The 24,357-nt window shown below is 34.2% G+C and overlaps 1 protein-coding gene and 1 non-coding gene across 2 annotated transcripts; both read right to left on the bottom strand.

The window, feature by feature from the left end:
- Nucleotides 1–409: 409 nt before the first annotated feature.
- On the bottom strand, nucleotides 410–19,976 carry LOC142986453 (uncharacterized). The gene is made up of 8 exons (XM_076134966.1): nucleotides 19,736–19,976; nucleotides 18,444–18,596; nucleotides 14,257–14,392; nucleotides 12,588–12,715; nucleotides 10,727–10,852; nucleotides 9,318–9,482; nucleotides 4,758–4,982; nucleotides 410–1,599 (listed from the first exon to the last, which is right to left on the bottom strand). The coding sequence occupies exons 1-8, from the start codon at nucleotides 19,959–19,961 to the stop codon at nucleotides 1,478–1,480; spliced, it is 1,281 nt and encodes a 426-aa protein (XP_075991081.1). The 5' UTR covers nucleotides 19,962–19,976; the 3' UTR covers nucleotides 410–1,477.
- On the bottom strand, nucleotides 16,158–16,231 carry TRNAF-GAA (transfer RNA phenylalanine (anticodon GAA)). The gene has a single exon. It is a non-coding gene; the product is annotated as a tRNA-Phe (tRNA).
- Nucleotides 19,977–24,357: the final 4,381 nt, after the last annotated feature.

The raw sequence follows: 24,357 nt of genomic DNA, 5'->3' as shown, positions 1-24,357 counted from the left end.
TTTTCACATTATGTCGGCGTTGTGTGTACCTAAGTATATGATTCTGCTGACCCAAATCTAGCACCTATTTCGAATTTTCAGTTTTGTTTCTTCACTCAATTGTCTTTACCTTTTGTATTTCATTTTTAGGGTCCCGTGCCCAAAAGCTCAAGAAAGGGACTTTTTTAAGGGACCTATTACTGAGGCTTCGCTGTCTGTCAAGAACCGTGTTAGTTAGACAGTTGCAATATTCACAGATGGTGTGTCTTTTTGCTACTTAAAATAGAAAACAAAAAATATTTAAGGGGCTATAGAACAAATGAGATTTTTTGGCGGTTTTAATAATTATTCTTCCTCGTGCGTTCGTTCCTTCGTTTTTTATAAAATTTAATTGACAATGAAACGAAAACCTTTTTGTTTGTTTCTTTATTTTCATATGAAATTACAAAATCCCATTATTACTTATGAACACAATCAAACCAACGCTATCTACGTATTATAACTACATAAACTAATTCAACACATTTATTAATACATTCAAACGTACATCAAATTGATTGATAGATATTACAAGGAAAATTATGGCAAATGTTATAAAAAATATTTAAATTATCTTTGTCGGGGTATAGTTCTTTTCAGTATTTCTATAGGTAAAAACCTTCAATGTAATCATGTAAATTTACGCGAAGCAAATATTTTTGTCATCCTCTTTATGATAGAATGGATTAAATATGAATATAATTTCTTAAGGATTACATTTTATGCTATTACTATAGAATAATAGAGTTTTATCTAAAAATAGGTCTACGCTATAACAGCCGAGCACAAATTGCTTTTAGAAACGCGCTTGTTCGGGGGTCGTAAATCAGTCTTTTTAAGTCTGCTACGAGCCTAATTGTGTATCTCAGTTGACAACTAATGTACTTCAATTTAATAGCCACTGTACAGTACATTGCAGCTTTTATATGAGCCATTACCCAACATCATTTCAGGAAAAAAACTATGTATAGAATACCGTATATAGTTGCAACCAAGGCCATTGTTGGCCACTATATACGGTTGTCAACTAAAATACACAAGTCTCCCTGATAAAAAAAAATAATGCACGGCTTGTGCCCCTCTCTCGCTCGGTTCCTCTACCGTAGACCCACCTTTAGATATAGCTATCGCTACTCATTTGTAAACTAATAAAAATTATAACTTATCATTACCTTTATTGACATGCACTACGATTTAACTTTTTATCGTGTCCATCTGAATGTAAACTGTGGAAATCGATGAATTAATGCCACTGAAAATGTAGGCAAAATATATCCAAACAGTAAAGTAAAACTTGAATTGTCGTTTTTTTAGATAGTAGTTGGTGTACAAATAAATACAACAGCGAATTTGGTAATTGTTCCACGTCTCTTTGGAAATTACTCTAGTTACTTTTGATGTAGCATCGTCTTAAGATAGCTAAATAATACTTCTGTTTCTTAAAGTATATCTTAATTTTCTAAGCGACGTTATTGGTACATGGTTGCTGCACGTAGTTGAGGCAGAAGCCTCTGTTGTCTACATCGACGGGAGCCTCCACGTTGTCCGTGTGGAAATACAAGCGGAACGGCTTCACAGTGCCTGCGAAAGAAATACAATTAGAATTATGAAATACATTTTTTTAACATATCTTTTATTATATAACATTTTTAACTAAAATATGACTAATTAACAAAAAGAAAATATTTACAATTGTATAAAAGATACAGAAAGAAAAAACCATCGCAAGAAGTTTGTAAAGTCGTAGTCATCAAAAATTTCGAATTGCGTGCAAAGCTTTCATACATTTTCAAATAATTACGATGCACACAACTTTCACGGAAATCAACCTGTTTCAAAAATTAACATTACATTGCAGAACAAAACTTTGAATTGAATGTTTGCGAAAACATCGATGTTCGAACGTTCTCTTTACTTTCGTAGCAATCGGCTACATTGTTGGTTATTGCTACGGCGTAGAGGCGTAGACAGACCGCAGTGCTACGGACCGATGAGCGCTTTATTTAACTTGTACTCCATGTATGAATTTTGTAGAGCCGTGAATATATTGCAATTCACATTTTGCTCGTTAAATTAGTTATAAAACCGGTTGAGTTTTGACCGCATCGATAGTTATTAACCACAAAACTGTTGGTACTTCACTTTACATATCCGATATTGAATAATATTAACTAGGATGAGTGCTCTAGATCCAATTTGGAATGATTTATTTGGATAATTCAATTCTAGTCTAGTGGTTTAAACCTACTTACATGCGTAATATTCGAGTTATTAGCCCAAAATGTGGTGGCTAGTATTATTTTATCCACCTATTAATTTAAAGTAAAGTACAGCACTTGACGAAAATGTTTTACCTGTTTTATTCATTATTGATATTATACCTGTGTTCTTTACTACATATCCCATGTACTGTGTGTAGACATCCTTCACTAATATTTTTCATAACACAAGTGGTAGACCGTGAAGGCTTTTAATCGCATTCTAGGATATTATGAACCGTCTGATTCGGTTCAGTTCACAACAATGATGACGGGAGCTCACCTGTCTCTATTGTACTCCCAACACCCGCGATTTTTAGGCACTAGTTTTAAAAATTCAATGTTATACGTACATTCAAAATGCAAGTGCGGATTTATTGTTCAAAAACAGGAAAATATTTTCATGGTTTTCCATGCTTTTGTTTAGTTTGCAATGTTTGTCACGTTATGGGACAATGTTTTATTGTTTTTGTTTTATATCGAGGGTTGTTTTTTTTTGTGCGAACAAACCAATAAAAATACATTTTGCATGATTGTTTTGATTTCGTTTTGGTTTTGAATAAATATTGGCCAAGTAAAAAAAATATGCAATTTTTTGTCATGACTCACTGGGATTGAAAACTTTTATATTACATTCTCATGAAGTCTCCATTATTACTTTTATAATATGAAACTGAAAACGTGGCGTAAAACTCTAGAACGGGTCGATCTGTAAAGCCCCAGGCCTGAAAGGTATTCATGGAAAGACAAACAAAGAAAATTCGGAGCTCAGGTCAGACAGTTGCAGATATATTATTCCAAATAAATTAACATTCAATAAATCCAGGTCGAATAGAGAAACTCCTCATTTTTTGAAGTCGGTTAAAAAGTTTTGTTATACAAGTATTGTTTTTTAACCATTACCAAGTTAAATAATCATTATTATCACCATATCACAATAATGCGAGGATATATTCATAATTTTAAGACAGACATTTGTATCATTATCGAAATAGAACACAATAAGTCCCCAACTGTTGATCGGGAAGCGAGTGGTAACCAGTTTAACTTTTAATTAAGTCTTGAGTATTGAAGTGAATCCCTTTGAGACTAGTCTGGGATCGGGGCAACTTATTAATGTCTAATCTCACGACTTTCTCATCAGCTATGAAAAGATGAGACATTTTAGAGAAAAATTGGACGACTTTATTTAATTAGGTACTTTGTTAAGTAGTTGAACTTGTGTTCAATGGTTGAGTGTCTATATGAAGGTAAGAAAACTTTCGGTAGGAACTTGAAGTTTAGAATAGAACGGTTTTATAATATTTAAAAAATCCACCATTGGTAGTAAGGAGGATTAATCAAGAATATTTTTGACAACGCCATATAAAATTGTATTTTTTACGGAGTCAGCAGGTTGAGTTCATTTTTTTCAGGTGATCAGAAATTTACAAAAATGATTTATTCTCCATTTTGGATTCGACTTTATTGTTTCTCATGATCCCATAATCACTGCCTTATTATTAGATAACTGTGCTAAATGTTAAAAGTAACTTCTATCTTTTCCGATAACGTTTGAAAACGACTATTTCAATGAAAGTACTGGTAACGCCATCTACATTTCACATTGCGCAAAATGCACCTGAGACACAGTACGACACAGAACGCGATGCATTCCAACTAGATGCACTGTGTGACACAGTGCATTGCATGAGGGGCGGGGCTTTTACACAGGTAGGAGTTGAGATACATAATCCGTTCCTTTCTAACTAACGGGAACTGTATAGCGGAAAATATTGAGCCTAAAAATGTAAAGCCTTATTTTAAAATCACCTGGGTGGTGGGGGCCGCGAGTTCAATTACAACACGGAACTTATTCTGTTATTTGAGGACTACTCTTAAAAAAAGAAGGCATATTTTTTTTTATTAAAATTAGATCTTTACTAGCCAGAATTATATTCTGAGGCGAGTAACTTAAAGATTAACCAAATTTTAACATTAAGTAAGTAAATCAACTTTGCTCTACCTTAGCGAAGTTTGATGCTAAACTTTAAAAGCTAACATGTTCAACTTACTAAAATATTTACTTAAGTATCGATCGGGGCTTTAACTTTTAGCTTTATATCCTCCTGGCCGATATTCGGCTACGACGGCCGTTTTCATAAAAACCAGCCAACTGTGCTGGACATTGTTTGAAGTGTGCACAATGCACTGATACACTCTTATTTCTTTACTATTATAGCCCATTAGTCCTACAGGTCCATAATTTAATATGTCGGCTGAGCCGACACGACCAGAGAGATGTCAGTCGCAGGGCCGACGGCTTTTTGTTTTACGAGGCACAAGGGTCTAAGACCTCAACTTCCTGTTTGCGGAAAATCTCTGAGAAATTCTTAGCAACGGAAACTCAAAAAAATAGCTTTTGGCCCGATCCATTCGAATCAGAGACCTCTATACGGCAGTGGCATATCATACCTTTACTTAATTAGTATGAAAACTCACTCAAAACTGCTGAAGACTGCATGGACAAATCTGCTGAGAAGGTGCCGCCACATATCCTGTCAGTACACAGCGCCTGTGCTGGCTGTATGCGGCCAACGTTGGTCGCACATGGTACCAGAAGCCAGTCGTTGGCGCAATTGTTGGGTCCAGCTCCTGAGCCAATCATGGAGTTCACGGGAGTGTTGCTATTGCCGCTTAGTGTGAAAGATCTTGAACGGTTGTTTACTGGAAAAAATAAAATAATATAAATTTGAAAATTTGGCAAAGCCGTGTTTTATAAATGCGAACTATACTTTGCAGCTGTATAATTTCCAGGTATCCAGATACTAATATTAAATTAGTACACTCTTTCTGAAATACCCTATAAGTAACGCTAATGTTGGCTAAGGTTATTAAGATGCCATGCGTCAAAACATTTGTATGCAATTCGATAACTCATTCCTTTGTAAAACGTGCGAGTGTGGAATTAAAAAATATCTTTGTACAGCTCACACACAGACTCTGATTTTGAACTTAGCACAATGCCAATATAATCAAGCAACTAATAACAATTTACCAATTACACTGGCATATTTCTAAATACATACTCTTTATAAACAAATAAATAATTAATCAATTACATTACGATAATGATAATATAATATGTGTCTTAAACAGGGTTTTAAACTTACGACACACGTGGTAAAGTTACTACTATTTCAACATAAAATCATGATTGGTTAATGGTTAAAATAAGCAGACGAAAAACAAAGAACGAAACCAAAATACGTATTTAAAACCAAAGGCAAATGGAACTAATGGATGCTTTTATATTGTTATATATTTCTCAACACTGACAAGTAAAAACGTTTCGTACTCTTAACATTTGACAAAAGTAATGTGTAATATCAAAGGTGTTCTTTTTAAAGTAATGTATTTTATTGGAAAAATGGCAATCTTTTTACTACAGAACATCTTACATGTCGTTTTACTGACGACTCTGTTTTTTTTTTATAGAAAATGAATATTTAAAAAAAGGGCACAAACTTGTATGTAGTGTAGAACTATCAAAAGTCTGAGATGATTTTTGATACTTTTGATACCAGTTTTTACTTTTTCTTTACGATTTATTTGAATATATCAACCTGTGTAAATGTTAAGCAGTACCTCGACTCTCTACCACTATCGACTGCCGACAACCGGCTAGCTATCGAAATTTAGAATGTACTGCCAAAATGTTTCCTACGACACCCGTCAGAGGGGCTGATCAGATTTTCATACAAAATTTCTCGATGACAGGTCGGTTGTCGGTAGTCGATAGTAGTAGAGAATCGAGCTACAGTATGTTTTACTTTGCAAAATAATTAAATTAGATACAATACCTACAATGTTCTACTCCGTTATTCAACGTTACAAACATGAATATAACAACCGAGCTACAACTCTTAATTCAAAAGTTAACAGTACAATTTCAACTCAATTAGGCGGTAACTCGAGTTCCGAGGCTCTCAGCTTACATAGCCAAAGCATACATTTGCCAATTAACAAAACATCTCGCTATTAGTGAAAGTTAAACCTCGAGATTGTCTCTAATTGTCTATTGTTATAAAACATGGCGGCCGCCCGCAACTTTGTCTGCGTGGACTTTAGTTTTCAGCTCCACTCCCATAAGCCTGCGTATATAGCGTGATGTTATATCTATACTATAATAATATTATAAAGCGGAAGAGTTTGTTTGTTTGAACACGCTAATCTCAAGAACTACTAGACTGATTTGAAAAATTCTTCAGTGTTAGATAGTCCAATTATCGAGGAAGGCTATGAGTTATATAATATCACCATTCTACAACTAATAGGAGCAGAGTACCAGTAAGAAATGTTACAAAAACGGGGAAATTTTGACCCATTTTTCTCTTATCAAAGCCAATAGAGCGTGATGGAATATAGCCTGTATAGCCTTTCTCATAAATTGAAAAAAATATTTCAATTCGAACCAGTAGTTCCTGAAATCAGTGCGTTCAAACAAACTAACAAGCAGACAGACAAACAAGCACATAAATTTTGTATTATTATTATAAAAGTATATATAGGGTGAGAAAATGATCGTCTGCTCGTCTGCGTTTCAGGTAACGGATACGTGTTCATGTTGTAAGCTCTGACCAGACGTTTGTATTTTGTTCCTTTGTGTCTGGTGTTTGAGACTCAAAGGTATAAAACGCAGGATTATAAACCTTTTACCTTTGATTTACAACGGGACAATTTTTCTATCTACATGTTGGATAGATGTAGATAGAACTGTTCGTAACTCACACAGCAGACTTAATACTTAAAGGAACTGAGCTAATTTGCTATTTAAAAAAAAAACCTTTATAACAAATAGACCGACCTGGCCATCGCATGATTTGATTAGTAGTATGTATCACACTACACAGTGTGATAATGCTCCTGAAATGTTAATGGCGAATTTGTGTTTTCTTGCGATGACCAAGTCGATCTATTTGTTTTAAAGGTATTTTTTTTTAAATTGGCATGATAATAACATACGTAATAACTTAAGACAGAAGGTCCTTTAAGTAGAGACTAAATAGATTAATCGACTTGGTATTATATAGATCTCACAACTTTTTACGGCGAGACTTGAGGTTTTTACAGAATGTTTTTGATGGCATCTCACTTCTTTTTGTAGAGCGAACATAAGTCCAATTTGTATGGAAAGACGTTATTTTTTCATAATCTATACTAATATAATAAAGCGGAAGAGTTTGTTTGTTTGTTTGTTTGAACGCGCTAATCTCAGGAACTACTGGTCCGATTTGAAAAAATATTTCAGTGTTTGATAGCCCATTTATCGAGGAAGGCTATAGGCTATAACATCACGCTACAGTCATTAGGAGCGGAGTAGCAACGAAAAATGTTACAAAAACGGGGAAAATTTTGACCCATTCTCTTAGGTTACGCAAGCGAAGTTGCGCGGGTCAGCTAGTTCAACATATTTTCCTATGGGAATGTTGTTCAGTTTCATGGGCTAAACACCCTTACCCACCCTATACCCCCTCCCGTTATGCCTCATATAGTATGTACCTATTTACACCTATTTATTTTATTTTCTACAGTAATAATAATTCATTAACTGCAAATGTAACCTTGTAATCTTATACATTTATATGAGATTACAAAGTTATTGTTGCAGTTGGTGTATTTAGAAAACTGGACCGAAATTAGAAAATATTAGATTTTTCCCATGATTAAGACACTGAACCCTATTTGTATTCTAAATTTTAAGCTTCTAAGTCTGCTAGAAGTACCTTAGACTTTTGATGATCGGTGAGTCAGTGAGTCAGTGAATCAGTGAGTGACAAAATTCAAAATTTTAACAAGTTGTCATTCTTAAACTACTGGTTCAAATTGACTGAAATTTTAAATATACCGTATTTATACAATGACTGATTAGTTGCTGAAAATCCAGGCTTCTTGTTTTATCCACAACGAAATTATAGGGGTGTCAAAAATAGCCCGAATTGCTTCGAGAAAAGGATGTTACGGCCGTGCCGCTTTTTTTTTTGCTCGACTTGCGGGGGCACTTCCGTGCCCCCAGATTTTACATCACTTGATCGATTTATTGCTAAAGTTTTAATCAAGACTTCTTTAGTGTGCCCGGTCAGTTTTGGTTAAGGAGCTTGTCCAATATTTGATCAGGATAAAATAGAAGCTAATAAGATGACACAAGTGTGTCTCCTAAATAGACGCAATTAAAAAAAACGCTTTTAGTCGAATATGGCTGTTTCACCGCGATAAATTCAACATTGATATCAATTAATTTCTACTGTTTTTACTAAGAAAACATTTACCAGACGGTTTCCAGAGTATAGTTTTGAAGTTTTTTACTACTCCGATTTACTAAGTTATCACATATAATAATGGCTTTTTCAAGGAAAATGTAGAACTGAAATGAGTCATGTAATAAACGGGTCGTCCAATTCAAACCTACGTAAAGGTTGTATCTCGAAATAAAATCTAGGTTAGATAAGTAGTCATTGGTTCAAAATAATTCTGTAGTTTGCTGTGACACTGGACAGTTGAGAGGGGATGCTGTATTGTAGGCGCGACTAGACTGCCCCCTGTCCGACTCACAATATCGATTTTCTTATTTTAAAACATTCTGGTCCACTGATATTACAATACTAGTGTGGTCGCCACGCCACTACCGTTGCGCCGGCAGGTCGTGGGTTCGATGCCACACGGAGTAATTATTTGTGCGATTCACAAATAGTTGTTTCGAGTCTGGTTGTACTTTGTGTCCGTAATTTGTAAAAGTCTCCACGAGACAAGAGCAAAGCTAATTGCGGTCGTTGCCTTTTAAAAAAAAGAAAATAACAGGCCACTGTCAGCTGCAATGTCTTGCGAGTCAATAATTTTCTCAATTATGATTTTTTTGTATATCCGTCGGCCGCTAGCGTTACACATACTCGTAAGATTTTAAAAATGCTGGACTATAGTGGATAACGCAAATATTTGTTAGGCGTAGAATTGCAAAGAAGCATTATGTATTGGGCGGTTATGAAGTGATGTGTAGAATCTTACCTGTATCTGTACAAGATGTGTATTGTATCCCACAGAAGTTCTTCTCCATTCGGACACAGATCCCGTAGTCTTGGTTGCTGAGCTGCAGTCCCGATGACGGGTCGTAGTTGAAGGAGCGAATCTGTCCTGATACCCCCGTGAAGTACTGGAGGCAACCCTCGTCAGCTGGTCGAAAAATAATACGACTTTAGTTTTAAACGAATATATATGTGCAAGGATATTAAGACCCGTATGTATTATATTATTCTACTATTTATTCTACATCAGGCGAAATTTTGTATCGTGCCCGGTAAATGCCTTGGCTTATGATATGGGACTATCGTGGCTTAATGGTAATGGTAATGCTAACAATTTTAAGTAAAACAGGCGTGATATATGTAAGCAAAGCCTGCAATTTGGTTACCAGGCAAGTAGAAAATAAACACTCTCGCATTTTTTATTAAATAAAGGACAAATAGAATACGACGAACAAAAGACTATCTCCAATTTCCTTACCGTAGGTACCAAGGATTACTTAACGCACAGATCTTTTACCGCGCGGAAATGACATATTATAGCTTTGATATATGAAAACATCTATCATTCTAGACCAATACAAAATTGCACGTGATGCACAATGCACCATATGGTGTTGATCTCAAACACCACAATACTAAAGCCTAAGTACTACAAACCACACAATGGAAAGCAGATCCTTCTGAGAGATAAGCTTGTTTTCTACTACACAAAGAATACATTGTTTATTGTCCTTTTAAAAATATACCTTAAGATGCCTCCTGGGCAGTATAAGATCAGCTTAGAAATACAAGGAAGACTGGCCTTTGTGCTCCCACTCTCTATACTTTTCATTCTATTAATAAAATATTCAACACAGAAGCATAGGATTTAAAATGAAGTGTACTGAGCCTTCTTTATTTTACATTAGCGATGATTAAATTGTTGGAAAACAGGATTGAAGGAAATACACGGTTCATTGAATTGTTTGTAGTATTTTATATTTTTTTGTTTGCATACTTTCCATAGTTGTAATTGCTTTTGTTCAGAGATTAATGATAATAAAGTAACTTCTATTCTATTGCAAAGGTCGATTTTGTCTTTGTTTGACAACTTTATTCTTGTGAAAATTTTTGTGGCAAAGCTTACAAACAATTAACGAATATTCGTTGAAATTCCTTTTGTTTCATATCTCTTATAAAATGTAAGTCAGTCTATGTACACAGAGCGAGCAATATCAGTTCGCTCTGTGTACCTCCAATATTTCAGGTAGTTTCATTTTCAGGAACCATAGTAAGCCCTCAATTACGTTGGTGCGTTTGATACGTAGTAACGCACAATACATTACAAAACTATTAAATATACTCACAATCGCTATATTATACAAAAACGTTATTTTTCTTGTTACGCCTTACCTCTATAAATGGTGCTGCAGGGGATCTGCGTGACCTTGACCTTCCACAACCTCTCGAAGGTGTTCCCGCTGGTGACGAAGGTCAACTTTACAGGGTTCGTCATTCCTATACCCGCGTCGATGTACACTACAGAATAAAATAATTATTAAAATATACAATTTAAAAAAGGGCTCAATTCTTATGTATCTCAGTGTTAGATTTCATGATTTTAGATAATGGCTGGCTGGATGGCCAATTGAATTAATTCCGACTTTGATATTACTGACTGATTCACGCTAAATGATATTGAATATTTTTTATAGAACATTCTATCTATCCCAGCAATAGATTAGAAAATTGTTTACGATATTCATCACTTCTTAGGATTCCCATAGCTTAGACACGTTATTTATGCTACTAGACGTATCAACGTTAGATTCATTCGACTACAGATAGAAATAGGCTATATTACAATGATATACATTATCTTTTAAGTAATTAGTGCAGTGAATTTGCCAAGAACCTACAGAACTATATTCAATTACTGACTATTGTCTGCAGACTGGTAGTCATTTCCTAAATTAAATTTCCTGGTCAAACAACATTCTTTTCTCACCTCATATCGTGAAGAAATCAAGCACGCCCATTCAAGTCTTTACAAAATGTCTTACAGAATTCACTTCGGAAACGTACCGTGAATTCAATGCAGTGCAATTCCTTTCAAATATTTCGTACATTTGGGAAAGGTAGTGATTTTTCAACAAACATGAGTGTGAAGAAACATTAGCTGTTCATCATTTTGCACGAAATGTTCCTTTTTAACGCTCTACTTCGTATTGTTTATTTATTTTACAGAATTATATAGCTTAAGGACCTCTTGTTTCTATTTTTTAGTAATTTAGAATATTTAAAGGAAACTTACTTAGAGCAAAAATTATTATTACTATTGTTGCCAAATACTCAAAAGACAGTAAATTTTAAGTAATGCTTAAGTATTAAGAAACAGTAACTGCAAAGAAACAGTAACAACAGGAGACTAAGAGGCTGCTTAAAATTCAGCGTCATTTGAGTATTCGGCCATTAAAGTGTCAAGTTAGGCGCGCTTGCTTGCCTCCTAGATACGACTGAAAAATATCAAAAATGTCTCGCTGGCTCTGGTCTCATACTTGCATTATTGCCGAATGTTTGAAATACTCTTTGTAAAGAGATATGTCACTAGGAAAAATCGTCAAATAATATCGCTTTTGAAAAATCTCAATTATTCATCACTTTGATTTAAGCCGACATTAGACAGTGTTCGTTACAGAAGTTTATTTATATCTCCTCGTGATTTAGGTAGGGTGCATTTGTGTTGTGGCAAATACAAGGGGTGATAATAAGGTCATGGTCTTGCATGTCCAATCGATTTATGATCATATTTCGTCATAACTTTAAAAAAACTGTATTGCATGACTATTATCTAATGGTAATCTTTATGTATAATGAGTACATTCCATTTTCGTTTTTATGTCTTAGTCGTAAAGTTTGCATTTCGATATTACTCATGCATTTATTAAAACTTAGTTCACGTTAAACTATTATTTGAACAATATAGGCTCAAAATCAAAACCACGTGGACATAAATGTTGCGGCGAGACATGAAGGCATGTGAGGTTGAGGAAGACGATATTAAGAATAGGGCAAAGTGTACAGAAAGTGTAGAGAACGCTGACCACCGCCATATGGTACGAATACCCAAGATAAAATACAGAGAGGTTCAAAAATGTTAACTCTACCTTTAATTAATGTATATAATTTACCTTTATAAAAATTTTAAACTTTTTTTACCACTGGAAATCTGACATTTGAAATTTTCTAAATACCTGTATAATAGTTAACTTACTGTGGCCGCCCTGGTTGACTCCACAGATGGTAGGTATCGGGTTACCCCCGGATACTATGAACTGATCCTGATTGCACACGTGGTTCGTTGTCTCCGGACCGGCGATTGAGAATCGGTTGAAATCCAATCTGTTAATAAGTACCAAATCAAAGTACAGCAAAACAGTCATGTTTGATGTTACTTACTTCCTTTAGATTAATCCTTTTATTTATAAACACACTATAAACCTTTTTTAATTAAAAGGCTACTATAATATGTTTTCTCTTTTTCATTTCGCTAAGGAGTGAAAGAAACAAAACTTTATATAAGCCTTTCATAACTTCAAATATTTTTATGAATAAGAGGGTTAGTTTACAAAGTTTGATGCACACAGGAATGAAAAATTACTTCAAGTCAAGCGAGTGCACGAAACTTTTAAACTTTCCCGTTGCATGATTACTATCTAATAATATTTAAGAGCGCAAGCAAGCATTTTGCCGGCTTGAGTAAACTTAGTCAAACCAAGGAAACCCAGGTTAATATTAAGTTAGGGTTATAATTTCATTATACCTGTGGGTAAAGTATCTGCCTACATTACTAGTGAAAACTCAATCTGAAAATAGTTTCTCTTCATTTTGTAAGCGTATGTTTTATAAGAACAAGCCCCGGTTCAAACACTTGAACAAGTATCGGTTAGCGTATTAAATGAAATTTCCACAATAACTTTCATACAATGCTGTCACTTTGTTTCAAATACGTATATGTCATATTATTATGCGACTTAAGCAAACCGTACTACTTTTACAACCGGCGTTATGCTTTTCCTTTTAGAGCAACGCAACATTTGTTCAACCATTAGAAACATCAAACCAAATATTTTTCCAATGCAAGCCTTTCAATTACAAACTCTCAATAGAACGAAGATAGTTTGATGTTGTAGAGGACTCTATTTATTTGATGTGCCTTTTTACTTCTTCTTCTAATTGGTTGGCAACTTCAAGGTAACTTTCTATGTCTAACAAGCTTTCAAAGACACATACTGCAAATATAAAGGTTTTCGTATCAAATGAAAAATATATTGAATGAAGGGAAAAACATTACGTTGTGTATTTGCAATATGTCTACTGACTATACTCTACTTTCTTTGTGCGTTATAAATAAGAAATTAAATTCCACCGAGGCACACTTTTTTGGTCTTTTCTACTCTTTCTCAAAGACGTTCGGTTAAGTTATTTATAAACTTTAATTCAAATTTACAAAGTGCAAGTTTTTAGATAAAAAAACATAGTTGAACAGAAATTCCAGCACTTCCAAAGCCAGAACGTCACAACCTTTAAGATTTCGGATACTGCTAATTTAAAAGTAAGCTTATATACGTTACATAAGACTCTTGAGTATCTATACCAATATTATAAAGCTGAAGAGTTTGTTTGTTTGTTTGAACGCGCTAACCTCAGGAGCTACTGGTCCGATTTGAAAAATTCGTTCAATGTTAGATAGCCCATTTATTGAGGAAGGCTATAAGCTATATATCATCACGCTACAACCAAAAGGAGCAGAGTAGCAATAAAAAATGTCACAAAACGGGAAAAATTTTGACCCGTTCTCTCTTATGTGACGCAAGCGAAGTTGCGCGGGTCAGCTAGTCGTTTATAAGCTTGATGTAGCATCATTCTTGCTTTTATATTACCTGATCTGACAGACATCGGGGTGAGACTTCATGACGGTGAGCTCGCAGGAGCCGGTGCCGTCGTACTGTGAAGGATAGCCGTTGTTCACGAAGTATGTACCGTTCTCAGACGTGGTGCTGTCACAGGATATAATAACTGGAAGAGAAGTACATGGTTATATCGTAGGTATGACATGTGAAAGATAATATATATGATGACGTATAATTCTAGTCTAGGTGTTATGTGAATTACTTGCATACCATATTGGCTGTTAGGTTTTAGGTAATTTACGTGAATACCTAAACTGCTAAGAATATATTCACATTTATTGAATTCTTAACACAGTTTAACAGTTGCTGAATAAAAACATGATATTTAGTTTATTCCTAAAATTACTTCTTGGAAATTATAACTCTGATTGTTTTAATAACAAGTTCCTCATGTCTACTTTAGACATATAAATTTATCAAGTATATGGGTTACATTAATTATAAATGCAAAAGTCTGTTTGTTACGCTTGTACGGCTACCACTGATTTTTTAATTAAAAGCAGTAAAATAGATGAAGATTCGAAATAACAAAGATTAAATAAAAATCAAATAATTATATGCATACGGCATACAAGCGAGCGAAGATGCACAATTACGAGTATTACATTATCAACTACACATATCTACGGATCGTATGGAAATTTTTAACAGTATGTTATTAAGCCCCCCACCCTCATTAAAAACTGATAGAAACAACTCCCGAAGAACCGACCACGGAATTTTAATTATTCCATACCGAATACCTATGAGCAAAATTGAAATAATTTCCACATTGTCAGACAGGTAAATGAGCTTTTAATAAACACTCCGGTCAAAAATGAGAGCGTACTTATTTGTCAGATTGTTACCAATAAAATAATTACGGCAATCTTGTTTGAGTTTAAAATCCAATTGTTTTATTTTACCGAAACCGATAATATGCGGTTACAGCCCATACGAATATCAATGATAAAGTCTCTGTTTGTTACGCTATACGGTTAAACTAGGGAATCGATTTTCATTTATTTTTCCATGGGATAGTTGAAGGCTTAAAATTAAACATATTAGGTCGGGGAAAAAGTCTTTTCGCATTATAGTATGTATGAACTTGTTATAAAATCTTTTCTCTACACAAAAATGCTCGATATTTGGGTACCACACGAGCTCACTGAAAGAAATCTAATGAGCCGTGTACTCATTTGTGATCCTTGCAGCCAAAGAGATTTTATTCCAAGTTCATACATATTATTATGTACTATAATGCGAAAGAACTTTTTCCTCGACCTAATATGTTTAAGGACCAAGTTTTGTTTAGGAAACTAAAAGCTGTAAATGCTTTTATCGAAATTCGAAAAGCAAGTAAATCTTCGCAGGTCGGCTAGTTTTATAAAACATGGAGACTTTCCGCGTTCAATGCGGTCTGTGATGTTGATCGGTATTTCCCATTACATGCCGACTTTAGTCAAAGTAATTCATAGCATGTCTGATATTTTGAATTTATTCACAAACTGTGATTATTTATATTTGTATCTCCTATAGACAATGTCGTGCACTCGGGTAGAATTTAAAACATTAATTATTTTCAAATTTGAACTGATGTTTTACTCTACACTCTACTATACATATATATTTGCTATAATATATAATATTTTAATGTGTAAGTATTATATAAAGTTATGTTTCGGCCGAGTTTTGGAGGAAGTAACGTTTTATCACTTTATTACTATTATACGTTGAAATAATTCCATAAAAAATATTACAAAATGTACAAAAAGTTATTTGTAGTTCTGAGACAAAAGTTAAAAAAAACAATCAAAAATGTTAACAACACTGCAGTTACCCATACCCACTTTAGAGGCGTGAGTATGGCTGTTGCAGTGTTGTTGACAGTGTGGGGATGCTCGGATTCGAACCGAGGTCTCTCGAGCCTTTCAGTCGAGCGGCTCTACCACTGAGCTACATCCCCTTGATGCACCAGGACGAAATACTGATTCAGTTGCGTCGGGATACAGCAAAAGTGGAACCAAATATAGCCCTTATTGTCATTACTAACCTGCATAATTTTCTTGCAGTTTATGGATAAGTTTTGGATGGCTTAAATAGAAGATTATGTAGATAGAAATATTTAAATTACGAGTCAATACTGATGAAATTTGTATGAAGGTGCATGGAAAGCACTACTTTTCGAAACTGAAATGGAACATCCAAATAGGTCATCTGAATAAACTACGAGGTTACAAATATAAAGAAATACAGTACATTCACTTGTTTTTGACAATTAAATGTAGTTTGCTTTCAACGAGTAGCATCTATGCCAAATCTAATACTATGATTAAAAAATCTAATTTATTTTTGGCACACTGAAGTTTTTTTGATAAATTTATAAGTTGTAAAAAAATGTATTCATTACGTCATATGCCTTATTATTGCCGCTATGGCGTGGATGGTAGTGCATCCGACTGCTGGTCATGAGGTATCTCTCGGGTTCGATTCCCGAATCGGGCGAATTGCTTTTGCTCCTTTTAATTAAGGCACCGTATATGGTAATAGGCTCGAATATAACATGGGACTAATATTGTTCATGGCGAAACGTTGATGTATTTACATTAACGTTTATATTCTACGGCCTACTCCTTCGAGTACACAAACGTGATTTTAGATATGTATGTTTTTAACTTATCAAGGTTTCAATTTGAATCCTACGAATGTTATGAATGCATAAGTATGTAATTATAGATGGATGGATATATGTATGTTTGTTACCCTTTCACGACATTACCACCAGACGGATTTAAGTGAAATGTTGTACACTGATAGCTTATAAACTGGATTAACACAAATAATACTTTTTATCCCGGGAAATTAATTCGTGCAGGCGAAGTCGCAGAAATGAGCTAGTTATATCATATTCGTAACATCATTATCTCGTCGCCTGAAATTCAATACCACGGAAGATATTCTTGGAAACCCTTCTCGGAATAAGCTTGTAGTGCAGCAAACAAGCTAATTAGCAAGCGATCAGACGTGGATCAGGATTATCTGCGAATCGACGCTTTCTGCTATTAATATACCGTTCGTTGAATGTGCTTATGATTTGACAACTTCGGCGAAAGCCTTGGCAGGCGCGATTTCCTTATATTATAATTCATATTTTTTACGCTCGTGGCCTAATAAAAAACAGCCGCGCGGATCGATTTTTGAGGTTAAGCTACTGTCGAGATTGTTCTGTGAAAGGGTGACCATATTATATATTATGAGTTCCTTCAAGGGGGCAAGTAGTCATGTTAAATTGTGTGCCCTGACTGAAGATTTCGAAGATCTTTGACAGTCATTACCAGTAGTCAGAAGTTAGAGTCTGACAAAAAGTCTTACCGAACGATATCGTGTTATAATCCAGGTAACTTAGACATCCGCCAGTCGCGAACCTTGCACTCAAGGCTTTCTACTAAGTTGTCGGACTATAAAACTGCTATCTCTTCACAGATATTCTATTTCTGTTTGGAACTATTATATTATGGCTTCGTTTCCAATATCACTGAACCGTTCAAAACTACTGGTAAGGCTTTATTTCCAATGCAACCTCCTACTCGTATAGCAAGTAATTTGAGATATCTATTTCCAGGGTAAATTTTATTCCTCTATCTACGATCCAAACGAACGGAACTATTTTTAACTACAGTGGTTATTTGATATTGATAGCGTTTTTTAAATATTTCTACATTTTAACATAATAATATCTTATATCAAATTGGTCCAGCCGTCCACGAGTTTTAGCGAGACTAACGAACTGCAAATAACGAATTTCTATAATATAGATTTATTATTAAGTTTACCTTTTTTTATTTTCCTATTTGTGTTTAAGTAAGTAGCGTAAATGTCGATTGTCTTAAGTGCTGATGTTTTTGTAAAGTAAAACACACTTCCTGATTTTCTTACCGTGTTATAACATGTTTATAAATCACCGCCGAGACTCGTAAACGGTAAAATTATTATAAAGAATAAACTAGCGGCCCGGCTTCGCCTGGGTAGATAATACATTTTTATCTCGTTGATCCCATTTCTGTTAGATTTCGGATTCCATCATTCCTATATAAACATTGTTAATCCGAATTTATGCAACTGTTAAAAAGTAGACAGTTCTTTTTGATTTATATAGATGTGAATTGGTTAATACTTACAAACACAACATAGGCCGAAGCCATTAGCGCAATAGCCGTTAGCGGAGCCTCCTCTACTGGAACACTCGCGCGCCGTCATGCACACACCGTTGTCCCCGGATGCGCCCGCGCACTCGCCGTTAGGAAATGTCACCACCGTGAACAGCGATAGAACTAGGAAATAAAGTGGTTGTCAGATACTGTACGACGGTAAATAACAGAATATGAAGGAATTGAAATTTAACTGCACGTTTCGCACAGTGTTTGATGTGGCTATTTCGCCGCGTGTGGTGGGCTCAAAACCCATCTTAGCCAAATATTTGTGCGTTGAGCATGAGTATCCCTTAATTTATCTACATAAATATGTTGATCAGTTATTTTGACAATATAATACAAGCTCTGCTTAGTTTGAAATAAAACCGTGTGTGAATAATCCAGTGAAATTTATATATCGTAAAACTAGCGTTACATTTGGAAATATCATGCACTTCGGGATATATATAATTTCCAAATGTAATTTTTTATTAGTATTCGTGAACGCTTACAAAGAAATCTCCATACTACATTCAACTTTCTAAGCTTAGTAGTTTCGGCTGTGCGATGATGTCCATTAGTCCATTATCCGTCACTCAGTAACGGATAACACTATGTATAATTATTGTTGAGAGAGAGAGAGAGAGAGAGAGAGAGAGAGAGAGAGAGTTTTGTAAGAAGTTAGTGAAAATATCTATTATTATAGGTAAATTTTACGATCCTCTCTAAAAATTGTTATATTCATATAACTGGACTAACAAAACAATATAAACCTGCATTACTAATTTTACATCTAAATGTTAATTTGCCAAGGAAGACGTTAGACGGCAGGTTTAAGAGACTTGCTTTCAAGTAGAAAGCATGTGTCGCGAAGCTTAGAATTAATTATGCAGAACAAATCAGTTATTCACTTATTTTAGCTAGTAATCTAAGTCAAAGTAAAGTTATCATGTGTCTACATAATGTTGGGAAAACAGAATTCATGATTCGCCAAAGCTTTTATAAATCGAAAAATGGAGGTAATTTCAATATTATAATAATTACCTACTAGTAGTAAAAAAATGGGAGGAAGTAGGGAATATTTGTAAATTACATTTCTGGAAAATATTACTGAACGGAGTTCGATATTTTTTTGTACATAACTATAAATCACACATTAAAATGACACAGCCTATACTTATTATAATGAGTGCAAAGCCGCGAGAACCAATTTGAATCATAGAATTAGCTAAAGAATAAAATAGTATAAAAGAAATTAAAGATATTTTCGTAATACTTACATCGCGTTTCCTTCGGACTATTCTGGCTGGGAGACCAGAACCTTTGATCCTTGAATTCAGGTACCTTTCCCTTGATATTCGGGAAAGACATAGTCATGACGCCTCGCCCACTAGCGTTCTTTTCACACGCACCGTACCCGAAACATAACACGATAATCATCAAATTAGCTCTCATATTTACTGTATAATATCCAACATACAAATGTCCGGTTACTAATACATCCATTTCTATATATATGAAAACGACGGAAAGAAGAACAATAGTTGTTTTCACCTATTACAGAGATTGTCACAATGCATAGTGATAATTTTCCTTCAGTCAACAGTGCATAACTGCCTTTGTGTTGCTGTAATGATGGCATTTAGAAGTTAATCGTTTCGCAGTTTCGGTGACAATGGTAACTGTATGATTTCGTTGATATTTTATATTGAAATCAAGCTTGTTATTGAATTTAGGTCAGTTTTTAGCCCTTTTGGATATCCATTGTAGATTTATTGCGGCGCTTTAAATTGACAGTCGTTACAAAAGCGAAAGTAGTCAGTTATACTACTATTACTAACTACTAACTTTACTAGAAATTTTGTTAACAAACTTCCAACTTATAAACACCCTAAAGTCATAAAGATAAAGCAAAATGGCCACTACATTATTTTACGCGAGTTCCGGTACGTAATTTACCAGTCGTTTAGTATTACTTTCATTTCTCGTGTTATATAAACCTTTGCGTAGCGTCACTGTTAAAACATGTAATAACAAAGATGATACGCTTCAAAACTCAATATTTTGATGTTATGGTTTTATTATTTGGTAATCGAACTAGTAAATTTGCATTAATGATGAAGGCGAAACAATCGATTTATACATAGGATGGTCTTAATTGCAATAAGTTTGTACTTTGTGTAACTACTTAATGAATATTTTTAATTACTATGATGTATGTCTTACTACATCAAAATTGTTCAATTTGTCTTCTAGACTTAACAAATAAACAACTGCGTTTAATGATTCTAGCAGCCCAAACTAAAAAGACAAAAATTCAATTAAGATAAAATAATAAACTTTCGAGTGAAATTTTATTGATCCATAGGTAACTAAGGCATTCACATCCAAGATTCCAATAAAACAATAAATTGTTTATTATATTGTGACGTATTGTTTGCATACAAATACATAAGTAAATATATACTAGACAACAGAGAAATGCATAACAGTTGATTATTACAACACAAATATACGCCAAGTGACGTGGATGACAATAAATAGATTCCAATCACGGCTCATTGTTTTATAATAAAATAGAACTCGGTTAAGAATGTGCCTACATACATAATAATATCTTTAAGTAATATAGAAGCCATTGAATTTTTTGCTAAAACTACTTAAAACTAATTAACTAAAAGTGAAAATAATTGGTATTTTAACATTCGAGATAAGATCTTTGTCTTAATCATTAAGAAGCAGAATTTATGAAATCTTACGTGTGTATTATAAAAACAATAGAATAGAATTCAATACGATCTTGTAATTGATGTAAGACGTAGAGCCGTGGTTAGATTGTCGATTGTCATCCATTAACGCATCACGTAGTTTGAGACTGCGGCCATGAGGCTGATTGATTTAATCGAGTCTAGTTTGTAACTAATAGCACGATTCTCTACATTTGTTACTTTCGAGTACCGAGAGTTTGACGCTTCAAATGTACTGGTAAAATTTGTATTTCTACGGCGCCCTATAGCTAATCAGAATTTCATAAAAAAAATACTAGCCAGACGATTGTGGATAGTCGGTTGCAGCAGAAAATCGCGCAACAGTGCTCATCTATACATTTAAATATGTAATTGGCTTCTATGGTAAAATGTATGAATGTGAATGGTGTAAAAAAGTTTCTAGTAATAAAAGCAGTGGTTTCGTTGGATTTACCATTCGTCTATTGGAGAAAGGCATGATTTTATGTGAGTGTGTAACTTAGTATGTAGGTAATATCTACAAGTATTTCGTAACAAAAACTAGGCGAAACATAAAAAGCCCTTAGGCCAGTCATGAAAATATTTATCCAGGGTTTTAATATGTGGTTAACTGAACTGTAGCCTAATTATGCAGAGAGGGGACGTTCCGATCGTCAAAGCGTAATTAAAACGAAAAAGTAAACATTTCGTTCGGTGCGTCGAGTCTGGATGTAATATGAAGCACTAAGTACACTCACCAGTGACCACATTTGCAATTAAGTAGTATTTGGTTAAAAGAATGAAAAAAATGTGAAATTTCGGCAAAGAGGAAAGGGAGATATCAAAAGTGATTAATTTTTCAAACGTAGATAGTTTTATACATTTCTTTTCCATTGTCCCTTCTCTATATTACTCACTAGTCAACTCGCTCGGCTTCGCTCGCGTAAAGTTATGCAGAATACAAGGTGCCTTCGTTATAAAAAGTACCGCTTTCCCAAATTTCATATTTCTAATTTCTAGTTTAGTTTGTATCAGTCAATCAATAAAAGTAATTTTATATGTTTAGGTAGAATTACTCATGGGTTCACCCTTGTTTGGTATAGCAACTTTTGATGTAATGTTACTAATTCGAACAACGTTTAAGAAAATAATCAATTTGTATAATATCGATTAACATAATGAGCTACGTGCTATAAAACTGTACAATTATTTTTTCATGTGCTACAATAGTACAATCGCATTTTTCTTCAGTTAAAACTCAAATATATTATGTAAGAAATGTCGTACGTCTTTAATCAATCTTGAACATTCTACAATACTCCGCAATCAATTTATTTAATACTAGAATTATGTTCATCACGAAAATTGTAGGCAAATTGCTGTATCCTTCAATTATCCGTGTAAGCATCTCATTTGTGTCAATAACATCGCAATGATACGCGCAATTTCTAAGACTTTCTACTTCAATAGTTGTTGATAACAAATTCAAGACGTAATGAAGCCTATTCACCGGTTCCAGGTAGGTTTCATACAATCTATTTGTGGTTGCCGCCCGCGGTGATTTTGTATCTGGCTTACAAGAGCTCCCACACAGACAACAAATTTATACTTGTTCGAGAAGCTAAGCTTATTTTTTTCTTATACTTTTCTTAAAAGCTAGTTGTGCATAATTGCAAACACCAGCATTAAACAAAATATTGCGTTGACGCAGACTTAGCGTTATTGCAGCACACAATTAACTGTACCGATAATTTTCTTCGTGTAGTTAGTTTAGTTTGGGTAATTTAAAAAAATGTTATAGACATTTTATTTTTAAAGTCCTTTATATGTATGTAGGACGTAGGTACTTCCGAAACTGTCTAAGCATAACTATCACATGTTGTCAAATTCTAGTGAAAGTTATTTTAAACAAGCCAGGGCTTTAAAATTCAACACAGACCAAAACATTACAGCGAAAGGATTTGTCTGAATCATTTACTCCTATGATAATTAAATTTTTCAAATCAGTGCCATTAGCACCACGCCGGATTTTCAATGGCTGCTTTTAGGGCGTAGTGTTACCGAAACCAGATTATTTGGGCGAGAACAAACTAGTGCCGACATGTGAGGGGTCTCGATGCACTATTGATAAAGTAACAATACTGCTATGGCAAAAACAAGACTGACTGTGCAATTTAAATATGAGAATACCGTGATTAAACTATCACTATTCCTGTGATGCGAAAAAAGTATTGAAAAATCCTGATATTTTTCAGTAAATAATTGTTAAAATTGGATGAAAACAGGAAAGTGATACGGTAACAATTTCCCATCGCAGGAGCAAAACGCATGGTCATGTTACTCTGTGCGCTTGAGATAATTACCCCGCGCTAATAGTGAGCTTTATTCAGATTCAATTTTTCGATTTCTAATTGAAATGTTCCGAGTATTGCTTTTAGAGACAATCGATGAAAGGGGAGATCTTTGTTATGACTGCGAACAGTAACTATTGTAAAAACTACTACTGCAGTGAAAATTAGGAATTTGGACTTTTAACCAAAAAACTAGAATTGTTCTGAAGAGGCAGGTTTTTGCTGAAGAGAATAGTCACTTTCCCTTTGCAAATTGTTACTTGTAGTTGAGACACAATGTCAAAAACCTTCAGCATACGCTATTAAAGGAAAAGCAAATATCTAGGTATTTCTGATATTAAGGTACCAAGAAGCAATATTACTAAATATTTGAAATTTGTATTACTTTGTCCCCAAAAGTTTTATGTGAATAACAGTCACCCTTCCGTCAAACAGGTTTTAATGCAAAAAATAGTCATCTGAAGGGATGGACCGTTAACAGTTTCGAAATAATATTGTGGTTCAAAATTTAGAAATTACATGCTTTATTGGTAAACAAATAGATTTGAGACCCAAAGAAATGCATCGTAATTTAACTTAATAACGTAATAAAAATATCTTCATCTAATTTTGTCTAATGCTAAGTTTCTAAGTTACTTTCTAAGTTTCTTTACAACAAAGATAATGATGAAAATGAATGACGAAAAATCAGTAATAACTGTATTGTTGAAGCATTCGCAACACGCAAGTGTAGAGTACCTAGAGCAACCGACAAAATATATTAGCATTTTTTTCGGTGGAAATATTATCAGAAAGCCTTGTATTGAGAAATCCACAAAAAATTAT

This window comes from Anticarsia gemmatalis, chromosome Z, assembly GCF_050436995.1.
Source record: "Anticarsia gemmatalis isolate Benzon Research Colony breed Stoneville strain chromosome Z, ilAntGemm2 primary, whole genome shotgun sequence".
Taxonomy (NCBI): Eukaryota; Metazoa; Arthropoda; class Insecta; order Lepidoptera; family Erebidae; genus Anticarsia; species Anticarsia gemmatalis.
The sequence above is the reverse complement of the archived record's forward strand: the minus strand, read 5'-3'. Positions and strand labels throughout refer to the sequence as shown.